This window comes from Chaetodon trifascialis, chromosome 9 (assembly GCF_039877785.1).
Source record: "Chaetodon trifascialis isolate fChaTrf1 chromosome 9, fChaTrf1.hap1, whole genome shotgun sequence".
In the NCBI taxonomy this organism is placed as follows: domain Eukaryota; kingdom Metazoa; phylum Chordata; class Actinopteri; order Chaetodontiformes; family Chaetodontidae; genus Chaetodon; species Chaetodon trifascialis.
Genome location: NC_092064.1, coordinates 10,922,533 through 10,938,230, shown reverse-complemented (window position 1 = coordinate 10,938,230; position 15,698 = coordinate 10,922,533). Strand labels below are relative to the sequence as shown.

The 15,698-nt window shown below is 40.8% G+C and overlaps 1 protein-coding gene across 2 annotated transcripts in view; it reads right to left on the bottom strand.

The window, feature by feature from the left end:
- b3gat1a (beta-1,3-glucuronyltransferase 1 (glucuronosyltransferase P) a) overlaps positions 1-15,698 on the bottom strand; it is a 77,239-nt gene that overhangs the window by 6,155 nt on the left and 55,386 nt on the right. Inside the window, exons 3-6 of one of the 2 annotated variants that reach the window (XM_070969819.1) lie at positions 10,376-10,537; positions 6,789-6,931; positions 4,253-4,324; positions 3,636-4,147 (exon numbers count right to left, since the gene is read on the bottom strand). In XM_070969819.1, coding sequence (XP_070825920.1) covers positions 3,636-4,147; positions 4,253-4,324; positions 6,789-6,900 — 696 coding nt within the window. In that variant the 5' untranslated portion in view covers positions 6,901-6,931; positions 10,376-10,537. The remainder of the gene's footprint in view (positions 1-3,635; positions 4,148-4,252; positions 4,325-6,788; positions 6,932-10,375; positions 10,538-15,698) is intronic. The other variant, XM_070969820.1, reaches the window with a different exon arrangement.

Sequence of the window (15,698 nt, the reverse complement as noted above, 5' to 3'; positions counted from 1 at the left end):
TAGCACATGTGTATATACAATACATGCAGATACAATAGAGTGCTTGCATGCATATAAAAGCATGTATGTAAAAAATGTGTTTTTGTTAAAGCCTGTATTGTGTGTATATGTTAAACATGTGTTCTGATGATATGATGGGCTGCTGTGAGGTCAGTTCAGGGGGGGGGATCAGTGAGTAGCATGGTGTAAACAGCATGAGGCGAGCTGGGAGCTTATGGGAATCTGTGGATTTGAGCTTTAGGGACAACTACTGTGCCAAGCACCCAGATAACATCTGACAGGATGTTCACTCTCAATGAGCTCTGAGCTCTATGGAAAGGAGATGGAGTGCTTATATGCGTGTGTCCATGTGATCACACTGCTATAGTGTTATTTATTTATTTGGGAGTAGGGGGCTGTTATATGTCCTACGCCTGCTTTGACAGCAATGCTCTGTTTTGTTTCCAATATCAGAACCTGGGTATAGTTCACAAATGCTGCTCTTGGAAGCTAAGGAGCCAATGTAAGGAGCTTCCTAAAGGTTGTCTTGCCAGTTGTTTTGTAGGCAGGCCACTCCTGAATCTAGCCATCTTCCCATCCTGCAGATGATGTCAAGAGGCTTGTCACTTTCCTATCTATAGTGAAAATGTGAGAATGAGTGTTCCGCCTGCTGCCTCTGGTGGGAATATCGGCCAGAGCAAAACAGCATAAATCCCTCTTCCACTGGCACCCAAGCAAATGAAAACGTTCCTCTTGTCCCATTCTGGTGAATATGACATGTGTTTGTTTATTTTTCACTGCTGCTGCAATTCGTACTTGAACGCCTATGTGTGCATTTAAGTTGTTTTTTCTGCTCCAGTCAAAGAGAGGTCTTAAGAGACAAAGTGGCCGTGTTTCAGAATAGTCAGAGAAGCAAAACAAAGAAGAGAAATCCCAAATTCTAACAGTGAAAATAAGACACGCATCCAGGTACTTGAATCAGTCCTTAAGGGTGCAGAGAGGATGAAACAATATCAAACTGTCATCCATTGTTGCCACTGGAGGAGTCTGGGGATTTAAGTCTTTGGCCAAAAAATAGAGAAGTTATTTAGGTTTTAGGATCCTGATTAAATTTCCATATATTTAATAAAAAAATAGATTTTTCCAGTGAAATTCCAAAGCAACTGTTTTTTATTTTATTTATTTATTTATTTTTAAATACCATTAAGGAAAGCTATATCCTTTTCTGTTTTTTTAAATAGCTTATAAATCATGATAAAATTATGATATTTTCATTATAAAGGATTGTTTCTTAAGTGTAAATTTATCACGAAAGCCCAATAGTCAGCATATCATAATAATGTCAGTTTTGTTGACACGACATTGTGTTTGTGGTTGCTCCACTTTCTTGGACTGAAGTTGTTGATTATTCTTAAAGGCTGAAATTGAGAACTGAGCGCGTTGGTTAAAAATAGCATATGCTAGTTAATAACTTTGTGGTTTGGGAAGAAACCATAAACTTTTCCTGAAGCCTCAATAATTCATGTAGTTCTTTACAGGGTGGTGTACTTTAACTGTGAGGAATGAATTTTTCATGACTTTTTTTTAGTTTTCATTAAAGTATGGCCTAAAAAGTATGCATTTAATTACCTTAGTGCACTGTGTCTGCAAGAGCCACTGAAAGCCTGAGACTGCATTTGCACTGTGGGTGTGAATAGGTGGCAACAATCGCAATCTGTGGCCGCAAATTCTCTGGCAGCAGATGTGAAGGTTAGGGTATAATTTCAACAATCTCTGTCAGACTGTGTCAATTTTTGACCTCAAGAAATCAGTGCAGCGTTCACTTTCTGTGCCCCTGATTTGACATGACATGCCAAATGTCATCATTATTTGTTTGGCTGTTGTTACTTAAAGTTAATGTAACTTAAATGAAAGCGATGCATTCTGTCAGCAGACAGATTTCTAACTGCATCTCTTCATTACTCAGCTTACTTAAGATTAAGCAGGAGAAAGTGATGAGCCTATTTTTAACACGTGGAGGAGCACGCATCACTCTTTCAACCTTGTCTCCACACCGGAGGAGTTTCAAGATGTTAAGACGCTGAATATTTACTATGGTATCACCTAACCACTTACTGTCTACTATGGTGTCAGCAAACTATGCTGCAGTTGCAGTCGACTCTCTGCTTTCTGCCTATCTGGCTGTCACTCTCTCTTTTTCTCCCATTCTTTTTCTGTCTCCGTCTCTTCCCCTCCACCTCTCTCTCGCTCTCTTTCTCTCTCTCTCTCTCTCTCTCTCTCTCTCTCTCTCTCTCTCCCTCTCTCTCTCTCTCTCCCCCCTTCAGGGCCGTTACTCTGGCCCATAAATAGGCCTGTTGGAGGTGATGGAGGGCCTCTGAGGGAAACGGAGCACTTCGGCTGATTCCCAGAGAAAGGTAATGACAGGCCCCGTCAATACCCGCCGCTCCATTTACTACGGACCCCATCTGCACTACTAACAAGACTTGAGGCTAATACTCAGAGGACCTGGACCGTGTCCACTCAGGTAATACGACTGATGCCAAGATGGATGGCCTGAGATGTACTGATTACATGCCCAAACTTCCCTCCCCTAACTTCACATCCCGACTGTGCTCGTTAAGTGCTAAAGACAATGCTTCAACTAACTGGGAATTTATAGTTTAACCCCCCCTTGCACATATACCACGGATGCCTGAAGTAGATGGCACTGCGATGTGCTGTGTAATATATTGCATCTTAATGTACACTTAAGATAATTGAGCAAACGCTATAGGGATGGGTCCACAAGAAAGCATGCAATTAAAAAGTAAACATTTATATTTGTGTGCTTGTAGACATCCAGTAGGATTATAGATGTACAGTACAGATTATCATTGGCAATATCCCTTTTTTAAAAAACATACTTATATAATATTTTGTTCAACTCAACCTTTTCTAGTGCAAAAGTGCAGTCAGCTTTATTTTACTGCGTCAAAATGACCATAATATTTAGCTGATGGTTCACTGATTTTTGGCTGTCCTGATCAATTCCATTCACTCCCCTGTTACCCGAATGGCTGCCGAGCCTTCTCGCTTTCTAAACAGGCATAACCGGCTGGCCTGTATTTTTGCTGGGAATGCTTCAATCTCGCATGCCCCCTGAATTACCGACCGCGCGCTCTGCACATGGTTTGTTTTTCTGAAACTCAAGCAGACATCACCGCCGGAGCATTTGAAAGGCTGCTGGAGCTTGAGAGTTGTCAGTAGTTGGCAGAGTTTGGTGAGTAAAAATTTGCTGTATGAGTACCAAACTGGAAGGTAAGGTTTCAGTTTGTGATTGCAAATGGTTGTGAGCGGGCTCAGGCTTTAGATGATTAGGTCTGTGCTTAAAGTTGTACATAATTCAGAGGTTAGGTAAAGGTTTGAGGTGATTGGGTTATACTAAGAATATGGGTATGACTTCCATTTGTAACAACATAAAGATCTATACGAACATATAAGCAACTTTGATAAAGCTAAATCATGGACTTTACATGCCACATAGCAAACATCCATTGACCACAGCTCTGCATTCAGAAACATTTGATAAGTGTTCAAACAGTGCTATTGTTGTGCCTTGTCATTTTCCAGCCAATTCATGAGTGTTTGCAGAATGCATGAATTGTACCAGCACTGACCTCTTCAAACAGCTCCAGGCTGTATGTGTTGTCGTCATCAGCAAAGTAGACAATTCCAGCTTGGCTGCTGTTGGCGTTGAAGGTCTCCCTCAGCCACCGCAGGGCCAGATTCCTCTGCATGGTCCCCCTGGGGATTCTGGGGTCCCGAGTGTCACCCCTCAGCTTATAGTTCCTGGGCGTCTCTACATTGAGGTGGGTGTAGTTAAGCCCTGTTTCTCGGAGGAGCCGTGTGACGAGAGGTGTTCTCCGTTGCGAGTCCTCCACCAGGATCCAGTGGAGGTTGGGAACGTGGAGGAAGGTGTTGGCCAGCCGCGTCAGCTCCGCCTTCTGCACCGGTCGACTATATGTGGGGGTGATGATGTGGATTGTAGGCAGCACATCAGACCAGGGTGGAGGCCGTGTATACACATACTCTGTCCTCACCACCTCCACAATGTCCTTATCTGAGGCACAGTATTCCTTGGAGTCCTGTGCCTGGCCACCTGCCTCTCTTTTGCCCTCGACACCATCATCTGCAGATTTGGGGATAAGAGGACATGTAAGGCATTAGTGCAACCTTGGGCTGCCCTTTGTATATTTGCCTCAGGTGACTTAAACCCAATCGGGGTAAAGTGTACCTGAGAGCTGGTGGTGGCGGACTGCAAGCCTCTCTGGAATGATAAAGATCTCTTTTACTAGGTGGTGACAGGCTGCAAAAAGTGAGAGCAGGTACCGTGAGAGGATAACACAGCTGATGGACAGAGAGACAGCGCAAGGAGAGGGAGGGGAGAGATGAGCCTTTCTATTCCCCCAGCGTTGCCTTTGGGCTTTTCTTTATAAAGAAAGAAAAATGTGGCTATGTGGATCCAGTAGACATGCCCTCTTTTTATGTTCAGACTCCACCACTGACTGCCTCATGCTCCGTCTGCCCCCATCCTTTTCCCCAGCTGACTACCATTGTGTTAGATCCCGCAGTGAACACAGCTATGAGTTATTTTTTTGTGAAATCAGTAATAGTGTAAAGTATAAATCTGTTTCACCCAGAGATCCCTAAACATGAGAAAAATAGCTTTGTGTGTTACTATGAGCTGGGTCTTGCAGTTTAAGTGGTACTATTATCAAGTAGCAACTTGTTGGACTTCACTTCTGGTTGTTATCATGGATGAAACACAGTGAAAAACAGGTAAGAAGATATTTTAGCTCATAAATCACTCTAAGGGTTGAAAAATTTTATGAGATTATTTGGTTGTCAGGGGTATTTCAGGGGGTCAGGGGTAATGACAAATAAATAAGAAAAGGTATAAAACTGCTTGTTTTTCAGTATTTTAGCAGGGGCTGGTGGATTATAACAAAAGCTACTGGCATATTGTGAAATTTCACAAACAAGAATTTTAAAAATTTGGTGTTTTGTTTGTGTCCTCGTGTCTATGACCTGTATGGACAAAAGTCGCAGATGGTTTTCAGACACAGACGATGACTTCAGGCATTTTCTTCATGGTAAGACCTTAGTTTTACTTAGTTTTTCTTCAAAGATACGCAGTATTTTAGAGTAGCACACTGGGTCAGCAAAGTAGTTATGTTCAGGTGAGATTCAGTTCGTGGTTAATCAGCCTTATTGGTCATGTTAGACATTTGACAGGCGCTGAACTGGATTAATAATCAAATCTCCCAGCAGCTGCAGCACTACAGCACTGGCTTTTTTCATGTCCCTTTTTTCTGGAAGAAGGTAATTGTTTAAGTGAGAAAAATGTGACCACTTACTCAAGACTCATATGTAAACACACTCTGACTTAACACCAGTGGTAAAGGCTATGATATTTAGGCCCCAATAATTTGGTCCTGATTGATAGAATATGATTATAGAATCATTAAGGTTGTTAATTTCTTTTCATTGTGGTGTAGCTAATGGCAATCTTTGTCTCTGTTCGGCCCGTGCACCAGTCGCACCTCCAACATAAGGAGGATTTTTCTGCAGCACATAGATTAACACAATCTGCTGATGGCCAGATGTTCAACAGAGGCTGCCAGCGAGCGAGCTGCCAGCTTCTCTTTTAAGAGCACACAAAGGGATGTCTGTGTGAAAAGCTGGGTCAGATAGCACTGGCAAAAACACAATTGCTTAAGCTTCATTGTGTCTTCACAGTATCTCATAAGATATTCAAATGACTTCATGCATTAAATTGTGCACACCTTTCATGTAATTAGGAATTTGGTGTGGAAAAACTATTTATTAGTACGATGTTTTTGGCATTCTTTTCTGTGGTTGTCAGCTAATCAGACACTGTTTTAGACTGCAACAACAAATGATTTAATATAATTTATAACTGCCTCGGGTCATTCATGTGAAGCTGCTTTGTTTGTTAACCCCCATATGTGCATTCATGGCTTTATAAGAAGAGGCCAAAGAGCTCTATTGATTTGCTGTCATTCTAATTTGGGTTTGTTTACTCTCCAGTATACTTGACATTTTACACTGTTGGTTTGTGGTCTCTGGAGGATGATTGGGAAGCTCATGAGTACATGTGTTAATGACTCAGACTGGTGTGCAAACATGATATCGCACATGGACACAAGATATTCCTTGAAGCTAAACAAGCAGGCAGTTATTATTTTAAATTGCTGATTAAACTAACTCAAGAATTTATTCTGAGTGAAACAGGAATATTTTCAATCTAAATTAATAGAATGAGTGATCGGCATGCTGCTGTATGCTGCCTGTTGTGTGTAGTTGAGCATCACATTGAGAAGAAAATATGGGCTGATGTGCCAAGGCGTGTGAGCGCAGTGGATAGACTGTGAAAGGACACTGCTTCATAACACACTGTGCTGGGCAAGTTATTATCAGGATAGAAATGAATGCAGATTGGAAACAGCTGAACAATTCATTCTGTTCAACTGACGGACTGATTATACAATATGAAAATAACTCCTAGATGGATAAGAGCGTATATGTGATGGTAACTTCCAAGTATTCATCATGCACATAATAAACAGTTCACACTGATGAGGTTTGCAATGACTGGACAAGTGTTATTGAGCTGTGCTGAAGCTGATGGTCATGGTTACTGAGAGCCTCTAAATGAACGGCCTGTTGTCTAGGCCTGAAGTGTAGTGTTAGGTTCGAGGACCCACTTCAGGTTTGATATTGCCAGTGGAGTGCAGTGCACCGCTTACCCTTGCGGATGGCGAGGAGTGGAGCTATAGCGCTTTGGTGCCAAACAGTGATGAGCAGAGTCCAGGGTAACACGATCAACACGATAGCAAGAATATCTCTTCTCTTCGGCATCTCCAGGATTGGTTATTTGGCTCGGCATTACCTGGAGAAAACGGATGGATGTATTATCTTTCTGCATTTTGGAACACACTGGATTTCAATTCAAGTGACTTTGAGAACCTGGAAATAGTCAAAGATACGTCTGAATTTATGTCCATATTTGCACATAACCATTTTAGATAATAACCTACACCAGATTCAAGTAAATCTCAGTTGAGAGTGTGAAGGCACATACACATTACCGTAATTATCATTAATTGCCTAAGAAACAAAGTACGAGGCACTAGAGGACACCCATATTCATGAGGATCAAAGTGACATTGAGCAAAGTGAAAATGATGCAGAGAATTTCAATGATGCAGAAAATGTGACTATCTAGGACTGATGTATATATATGTGTGTGTACATGTGTCACAGCCAATGAAAGGAAGGTCAAAGCCACTGAAGGAGGCCAAGGAGTCGGAGCTTATGCCCTGTGCCAACCTGATGAGCTCATCGGTGCCATCGCTGAGGACGGGGCAGTGACTTCATGCCCAGTGCTGCAACTATTCAGCGGCCAAATGGCAGGAAACAATGTCAGCAGACTGCAGGCTGACTGTTTGGCAAATGCACAGAGACCAGATCACTTGGTTCAGCTTTGTATCCCTTTGAAAATTCTAATTACAGCATGAAAGACATTAACTGGGAATTAGCTGAAATGCCATCTACAAATTAATTTAACCTTCTTTAAAATGTCATTTATTTATGATTTCTCACAATTTGATGAAAATGGCATTACGTCTTTCTAAGTGTGTAATGCACACTTTAATTAAAAAGATTACCTCGCTTAAAATCAGCCCAGCTCTTATTCTCTTCTTGTCCTCCCTCTGTGGCTTAATGCTACTTTTAATGACACATTACTGCCGCCAACTATTGCTGTCTTTCCCACTTCAGATGCAACTGTGATTTCAAACCATGGGTAGCCCCATATTGTTTTTTTTACTGTCTCCATACCTGCTCCACCCACCTCCAGACCGGGCTATCATTCATCAGTGTATGAACTAACTAAATCTGACATATTTTTCGTGTTTCATAATGCTGTTAAAGTTTTATTGACATATGCATTGTTAGTAAATGCATAAGAGGGGTTAGCTAAGCTGCACCTTGCTAACTTTCTGTCCTAGCTTGGCACAGACCGCACACAGTTTTCACTGATAATCGGGGCAAATTTACTCTTTGAAATTCTTTGTAATTTTTTAAAACGAAGGGCAATTGATATCAGACAAAGGTAAAAAACAGAGTAGCTAAGATGAAACTTATGTCTCCATATTGCATCCAACCATCTACACAACTTTAGTGTGAGACTCAGTTTATCATTTAATGTGGACTTTTCACCCTAACCTTAGAGAGAGCTGGTGCAAAGCTGTTGAAACAGACCACTGGAGTGAAAGAGGGCTTGCATTTACAGACACTTCTTCCTCTGTTAAACTTTTATGCACAAACTGCATGTTTTATGAATTCTTTTCCCCTCCAGATGCATTTTTATGCAGTAGTGTGTCAGGAGTTGTTGTGAAAAGGACAAATTAACATTGTTCAGCTTATATACATTGACACAACATTGTGCAATATTGAGTTATTGAAAAACACACACAATGACATGAACACCTTAAACAGCATATACAGTAATGTCATCCAAATTTTGAAAAGTTGAGTTGAGTCAATACCTCTGACACTGTCTCAACAAACACCATTATGTGTTTTTCAAATGAATGATTTGTTTTGAATTACATCATTATATTTCAGACTTTCTTCTTATTGTGGCCACTCCCTGTACTGCACTTCATTATGACCATGTAGCTCATTTCCATTGAATCTGAGGATGACAGACCTCCCCATCTCTCCCAGGGTCTGCCTCTCCTCCTCCTTAATAGGCTTCTGGCATTATGCCGAACCCTAACTGGAAATATGCAGTTATTAACTGATCTGCTCAATTAAACAAAGGAGAAAACAGACATAATGTGAGCGCAGGTGTTTGCCTTATTCATTTCAGCTTTACACGTGAGGAAACAAGTCATCACATTCCCTACAGTGCTCCTGCTCCCACTGCAGGGGAAGGTGGCAGTATATTGAGGCTGAACATAATTGTACATGCCAATTATGTTTATTGAGTTCTGTAAATAAGTGCACCATTAACGGCCAAGCCATCAGGTTAGAACAGTTTAAGTATGAATTATCCTGGCACAAATCCAAACCCCCCATACATGCTCTCAGCAGATAAAGATATTGGCCCTGCAAAGTTTTAAAGCTGTGTTTTGTCTGCTTGGTGATTTCCAGCAAAGTGGAAAATATCTGTGGAAAATAATATTCTGTATGGCTCTGCATGCTTATGTAGAATTACAGTAAGTTGTACAGAAAATTACTTCACCCTCATTCCATGTCCTTCAATGAATGGGAATTTCACTGATAAACATGTTTTTCAAGGGAGACAGTGAGAACAGACGGATGCACGATCTTCCAGTACCATGTTAAAAAAAAGTAATCTATGCGCTTACTGAGTGAAAAAGGTTTGGCCGTGTAAAAGAAAAATAAGCCTTTTAGACCTTTTCATCAAAACGTGAAATACAATCACTTAACAGATGTTTACAAATGCGAGAGATACAAACAATCCTTTTACAGCGTATAAATATGTAAAAACCCAGGTCTACTCTATCAGCGAGTTCAGTAATTTCCAAAGGGAAAGAAAATGCTTCAGAAATTCACCGTGCAATCTGAAAGGTACTTACAGAGGACAAACCACCACTAATGCCAAACATCTACCCATTGTATATCATTGCTATTGCTTACATTTTATTTGAAATGGATTTATGGCATGTGAATATGCCCTCTATGTTGGTTTTATAATTGTGGATGAAAAAGGATGGGATAAACATGGCCATTTATCTCCCAGAAAACCCAGAAAAAACACTTCTGGTCTAATCAATTCTTGGCCTGAGTCATTATTTTAGCCAAAAAGCCAATTTCAACAGGGGACACTTCTCTGCAAAAACAGACAGACTGGGACACTTCACGTCCATAAAGCTAGAGGACTCGCAAGAGAAAACTGAAGCAGCAGAGGCTGAGATAGTTTTTCAGTCCCTAGTCAAGAATTTCCCACAATGCAACCCGATAGCATTTTGACCCCTTTTTAGGCCCCTGATGCCTGCTAAATGCCCACACCTTTCAAAATTCACACCTCCACTTTGTAACATAGGCTTTCTGAAATTTGTAGTCTCTAATCCAAAGCCGAGATAACCCCGATGACGCCTCTATGACATCATCAGGCTTATTTTCTCAGACTTGGCAAAGCTCCCCCAGAGCCACACAAAAACTGATGTCACAGGTTGAGTAATACTCCCTGTGACCATTAAACTGACCTTGATGTGTAAAGTGAGTGGTCTGCCTCTTTAATAGCATTGCTTGCATATAATTAATGCAACCATATGAATGAAAAAAGGCTTTGGATGCTCACCCACAGTTATAACTGGATCATGGCACCACTGGTGATGCGCAGCTGGGAAGACCACACTGCATGCTGGATGAGCTACGTAGTGACTTCCATGACACCTCAGCCAACCATTTCCTTTTCCTCTGCCGTGTCTACTCTCGCAGACAGGCAACACTGAGTCCAGACCTGCAAAAAAAAAGGACATTTCAGTGACTATGAGAAACAATGAGGGGCTGTAGGTGCTTCTCTCCTTTGTTTTCTCACAGTGTCTGCCTTCATGTGCCCCCCTGAGACATTCAGTGACAGTAAGCCAAGTTTAAACATAACAGTTTGGACGGTTCATAAGAGTCAAATGCCTTACAGAGATTCTTGGCTATATACACCTTCATGAGCTGTGTGGCTGTGTGATGTCTATTCATTATTTAGCATCTGAGAGCCTGGGCTGAAAATGCAGTTGAGGGAAAGTGTGTCAGTATAAAGTAACGAACTCTAATTTGGATGCACACCATGCAGATTTGCAGCAGAAATCTCTGCCTTGCTTTACAATGCTTCTGCTCATATATGTAAAGGTTGATACTGTATATTGATAAGTGATTTTACGTCATTGACTCCAATCTCAACTGCACAGACTCAGACTCAGTATTTTTCTCTTTTTTTATGCTTAATGTGGAAACTGGAAGAGGGTTAGTCACAACTCCACTGCTTGCCAACAGTCTGGGGTGGGGGATGTTACAAAAATAAACTGGCATCATGTCTTATTCAAATACATCTGAGGGAACGCTGCTTTTATAGAGGCTTATACTTCACTCAGCCAGTGATGGCTGCACGCTGCACCAGCTCCAAAACTAGATGGCTGAAGACTGTATTTTTAGGGGCTTTGTAATAGAGAATCATAAACTGCAAATATGTAGGTATTGGGAAATGAACAGCACAAGTCCCAGAATCATTTTACTGAGACACTGGGATCCAAACTGCCTGTGATCCAGTAATGCAGTAGGGGGTGTTTGTGCTTGATGTACACAAAATTTCAACACAATCTATTTTCAGATTGCCCTGACTCATTGTCCAATTTCTCAAACGGAAGGATCATGCGTCTGAGGGTTGACGTCGGTTGTGTGAAAAAGGGAATAAAAGATGAATACAAGAAACAGTCCTCACAGGTTAGTGCAGCTACTGCAGTATTTGCTTTTTAAAGTATGACAGCGACAAGCAAGTGTTATAGTGACAGAAAAAATAACTAAACAGCAGCGATAGAAAGGCTTTACAATTGCTGCCAGGTACTGTCGTGCATGCAAACTTGCAATGACAGTGTTGTCGCTGTGATTTCTGTACAAGTCTCTACTCTTCTACGCACAGTGATGGAGCTAAACAGAAGGAAACACAATACAGCACAACAACCTGCCAAAATCTCAGACCCTCCGACAGGCCACTGCAGCGTCTCAGTGCTAAACACTTTTGAAAGAAAATGTTTGGAATAAACTAAAACTACGTGGCAAGCAAAGCCAGCCGAGGGGAGCTGGAACTCATGTTATGTGCAGAATAAACAGCTAAAAATTCTTCTTTAGTGAAATGTACATATTCATTAAAGGTTTTGATTTCTTCTTTGGCACAGAGTTGTTTACACATTTGAGCTGAGTTGGGTCTTGCAAGAATACCCTCTTTTTTAAAGGAAGATTCATATTCAAATTAGCCTATTTATTTCCTTTACTTTTTTAGCTAATGGAATGGACTTAGGGAAGTTGATAATGCTCTGGATGGTCTACCCCTTTGAAATATCTTACCAACAGATTATCATTCAATTTTGTTGGCCTATAGATGTTTATGGTACCCAGAGGTTGAATCCTGTTGCCTTTGGTGATCATCTTGGTGATCATCTAATACCTTGGTTCATAGCTTCATATCTGCCAAATCTATGACATCAGCCTTAGCTGTACTGTGTGTTCAGTGCTGCTTAGCAAATACTAACATGTGATAACATGTTAAGCTATGATGGTAAACACTATACCTGCTAAACATCAGCATCTTTGCATTGCCATTGTAAGCATGTTAGCATGCTTTTGTCATTTAGCTCAAGCACAGTTGTACCTAATAAGTACAGCCTCACAGAGCTGCTAGCGTGGCCGTAGACTCGTACAGCTGTAGCACATTGTTCTCACTTGAGGTGGATGATAGATGCACACACATACACATAAAGCTTTAAAACTTTCTATATCCTTTATATTATATATTCTAATCATTTTTACTCTAACGTGTTTTCTCATTCTAATGTAAAGCTTTCCTGCATCTCTACTCAACAGGCAATAAAATAGAGGGTAATTGGCAACCCCGACAGATAACTATGTAAAGAGGAACTGGTAGCAACACCTCTGCACCACACAAGCACACAGGTGGCCCGATTGTGTCTGTGGCACCTGAACTGTGTGATGTGGCAAGAATACACACCACAGACTGCAGCAGCCAATGGCAGACAATGAGGCTTGACAGCCTTTCACATCAGCATGAGTTAACCAGCTGTGACGAGAACACCTGCCGCTGATTAATAAAGAATCACAGAAACAATGCCACGTGTGAAAATTGTTGTACTGATTGCTGAACTAACACCATTACCCCCAAAAGGTGAGGCTGGGGGTGTGAAACAAGCTGTCAGTGGGTTTGTGCCGGGTAGTGGACAACAGTATACTGTAGCTCACTTGATTTTACTATCATGATTTTATGATTATAGCATAACATATAGTGGAATCTATGAGTTCACTCATTCTGCTTCAGTAGCAATTCTCCTTATTTTTAAGGTACAGGGCTTAAATGGTTTTATTTGTTCAGATCTCTCACTAATCTGAACATCCTGTAACTGATTCCTTTTGGGAATACATAACAGTATTTCCCGCAGTGCACAAATCCGACACAAAAACAGCTCTTTCACTGACTTTGACACCTAGCTCTGTTTTACTTACAGATTAATTTCTAACTACTCTAAAATATGAACATTTTAGACCCAACTAGCGTGAGCTTTAAAATACCAACACCATATTGTAGTGTGCACATCATATGTTTCTCCTTGAAGTTATTAAATGAGTGCCTCATTAAACTGAGGATTCATCAGGCAGCAGTTGGATCAAAAAAGGCTTCGAGGGACTTCTTGTGAGAGAGTTAGACCTTTTTTTTTTTTTTTCCCCATATCAGATACTCTTAAGATGGATTCTTCTGGCATCTGCCATGTTTTTTGTTTAACATGACACTTTGTTTTAGTGAGAAACATTTAGACTTCACTTAGAAAGATTCATCACATGGTGCAACGACAGTCACCTGAAGCTCAATATCAGCCAAACCAATGAGCTTGCGGTGGACTGCAATGCTTCAAATATGGATGCTCCAGCAGAGAAGCTACAAATTGTAAAACATGGATGTGTCACACACATCTTCAACCCAGCAGCACAGAAGATCTCTACAATCATCACAGTTTCAAGGTGGACACCCAAGATTAATGTCACCAATTCAATATCTGAACAAATGTGAAATATGGTCACAATCTGCCCTTCTGTTCCTCAGTTATGGTCCTGAATGATGGCCAAATGTTTTTTTTTTTTTTTTTTAATCTTTTTTATTTTACCTTTGACCTTTTGGATATGAAATGTCATCACTTCATTATTTCATGAATGAGACAGTTTGTGAATGTTTTGTCAGAATTAATCATGAATTTGTCACAGTGACTTTTTGACCTTGAAAATCTCATCAGTTCAGATTCACAAGAATGTGACGTACAGATATACATACGCACATCCCGGAAATACGAAGCCTCTGGCCTCAGCTGTCGCCGGTGTGGAGGCATAAAAAGCTCATAAGTGGACATTAAATTCTTGTAACTGGAAACATTTACAAATTTCTGCCTCTCCAGGTTTAGTCCTGTAGGTAGCATTCAATTTAGTATCACTCTCTGGAAAAACAAATTTATATGTGAAATCAAATGAACATTTACCAAAATAATGTGCTCTCTCTATGAAAATATATTTGTTTTACATTTTAACATAAAAATTTGAAATATTTTACTGTTGTTGGGGCTATAAACATACTTTAATAGTCACCGGCCAGTAAACTTGAATCATTTAGTAGTAGTATATCAGAGCCTTCAGGTCAGCACTGACAGACTTCTCTTCCCTCTCTCTCTCAGATTTGTAAAGCTGGGGCAAGTTTCCAGCTTTGTAAACCAGTCTGCTGCCGACTTCTGAGCTCCCTTGGCCGAGACCATCTCCCATTTCCCGAAGACCAATAATAACATCATCTTGTCTTTGCTTGCTTTGTGGCAATAATTTGATGTACTTTCCAGCTGGCAGGGAAGAGAGGCTCTCTGTAGATAGTGTGTCCTGGTATGTCCAATCATTCGCTTTCGTTTTTTGAATTCATTGGTCTCGGACCAAGTTGGTAAAGCCCAAAACAGCTTTCAGGGATATCTGGGGAACCTTAGAAGACAAGTTACTGCAATGGATCATTATTGATGTTACTGTCACAGCTCCAAAAACAGCCTCGCCTAGAGGTGTCATTAAAAGTGAATTTTGAATGTGAGGGCATTGATTCAAACACGCTTAATTGCTTTTGAAGTACAGTAACCCAGGAGCAGGTGATTTGTCTCGGCTTTCTCTGACATTTTGCTTCTAACATTGTCCTGGTTTCGGATTTCATTACGCTGAATCGTTACAGAATCATCACAACATTTAACAAATGTACAGGCTTGTGGCTTGGTGACAGGTTACAATGTTGCACTCTTGCACCTATCTTGGACAGCTAGGAACAGTGCAAAGCACTATAAGTGGCACACTATACATGCCTTTATATAGACACATTCAGCGTGTGTGTGTGTGTTTGCATGCATGCGTGTGTGTATGAAATTTATAAAATTATGACGTCCCAACGCCCTTCAAAGTCAAATTTTCTTGAGTGTTAAATGCAGAGTGTTAAAAGCAGAGTTGGCAATTTTGCTTTTCATAATTTGAACGTGAATGTTTAAAGTTCTTGGAATTAAAACGGGCATAAAAAAAAATATCATCTTTATGTGATTTGTGTTGGCGGACGCATTTCCTCTGTTTAAATGAATACAAATGGCAAGATCTTTTAGGTTTGCCTTGCTTGTGTTTGCTGCCATTCATACTCCAGGTTTAGGTTCAATGAAAGGTCGCCTTCACACTGGTTTTGTGTTACTTGTCCCATCAATCCAATTCACACCTGCCGTGGAGCGAGTCTCTTCAAAATTTGATCCTCTCCTCATGAAACAACTGCCTGCATGGAGTCAAGCTAATAATAGCGATGCAGGGAAGGCAGCTACTGTATGAATACTGTGGGCGCCTGGCAGAGGAAA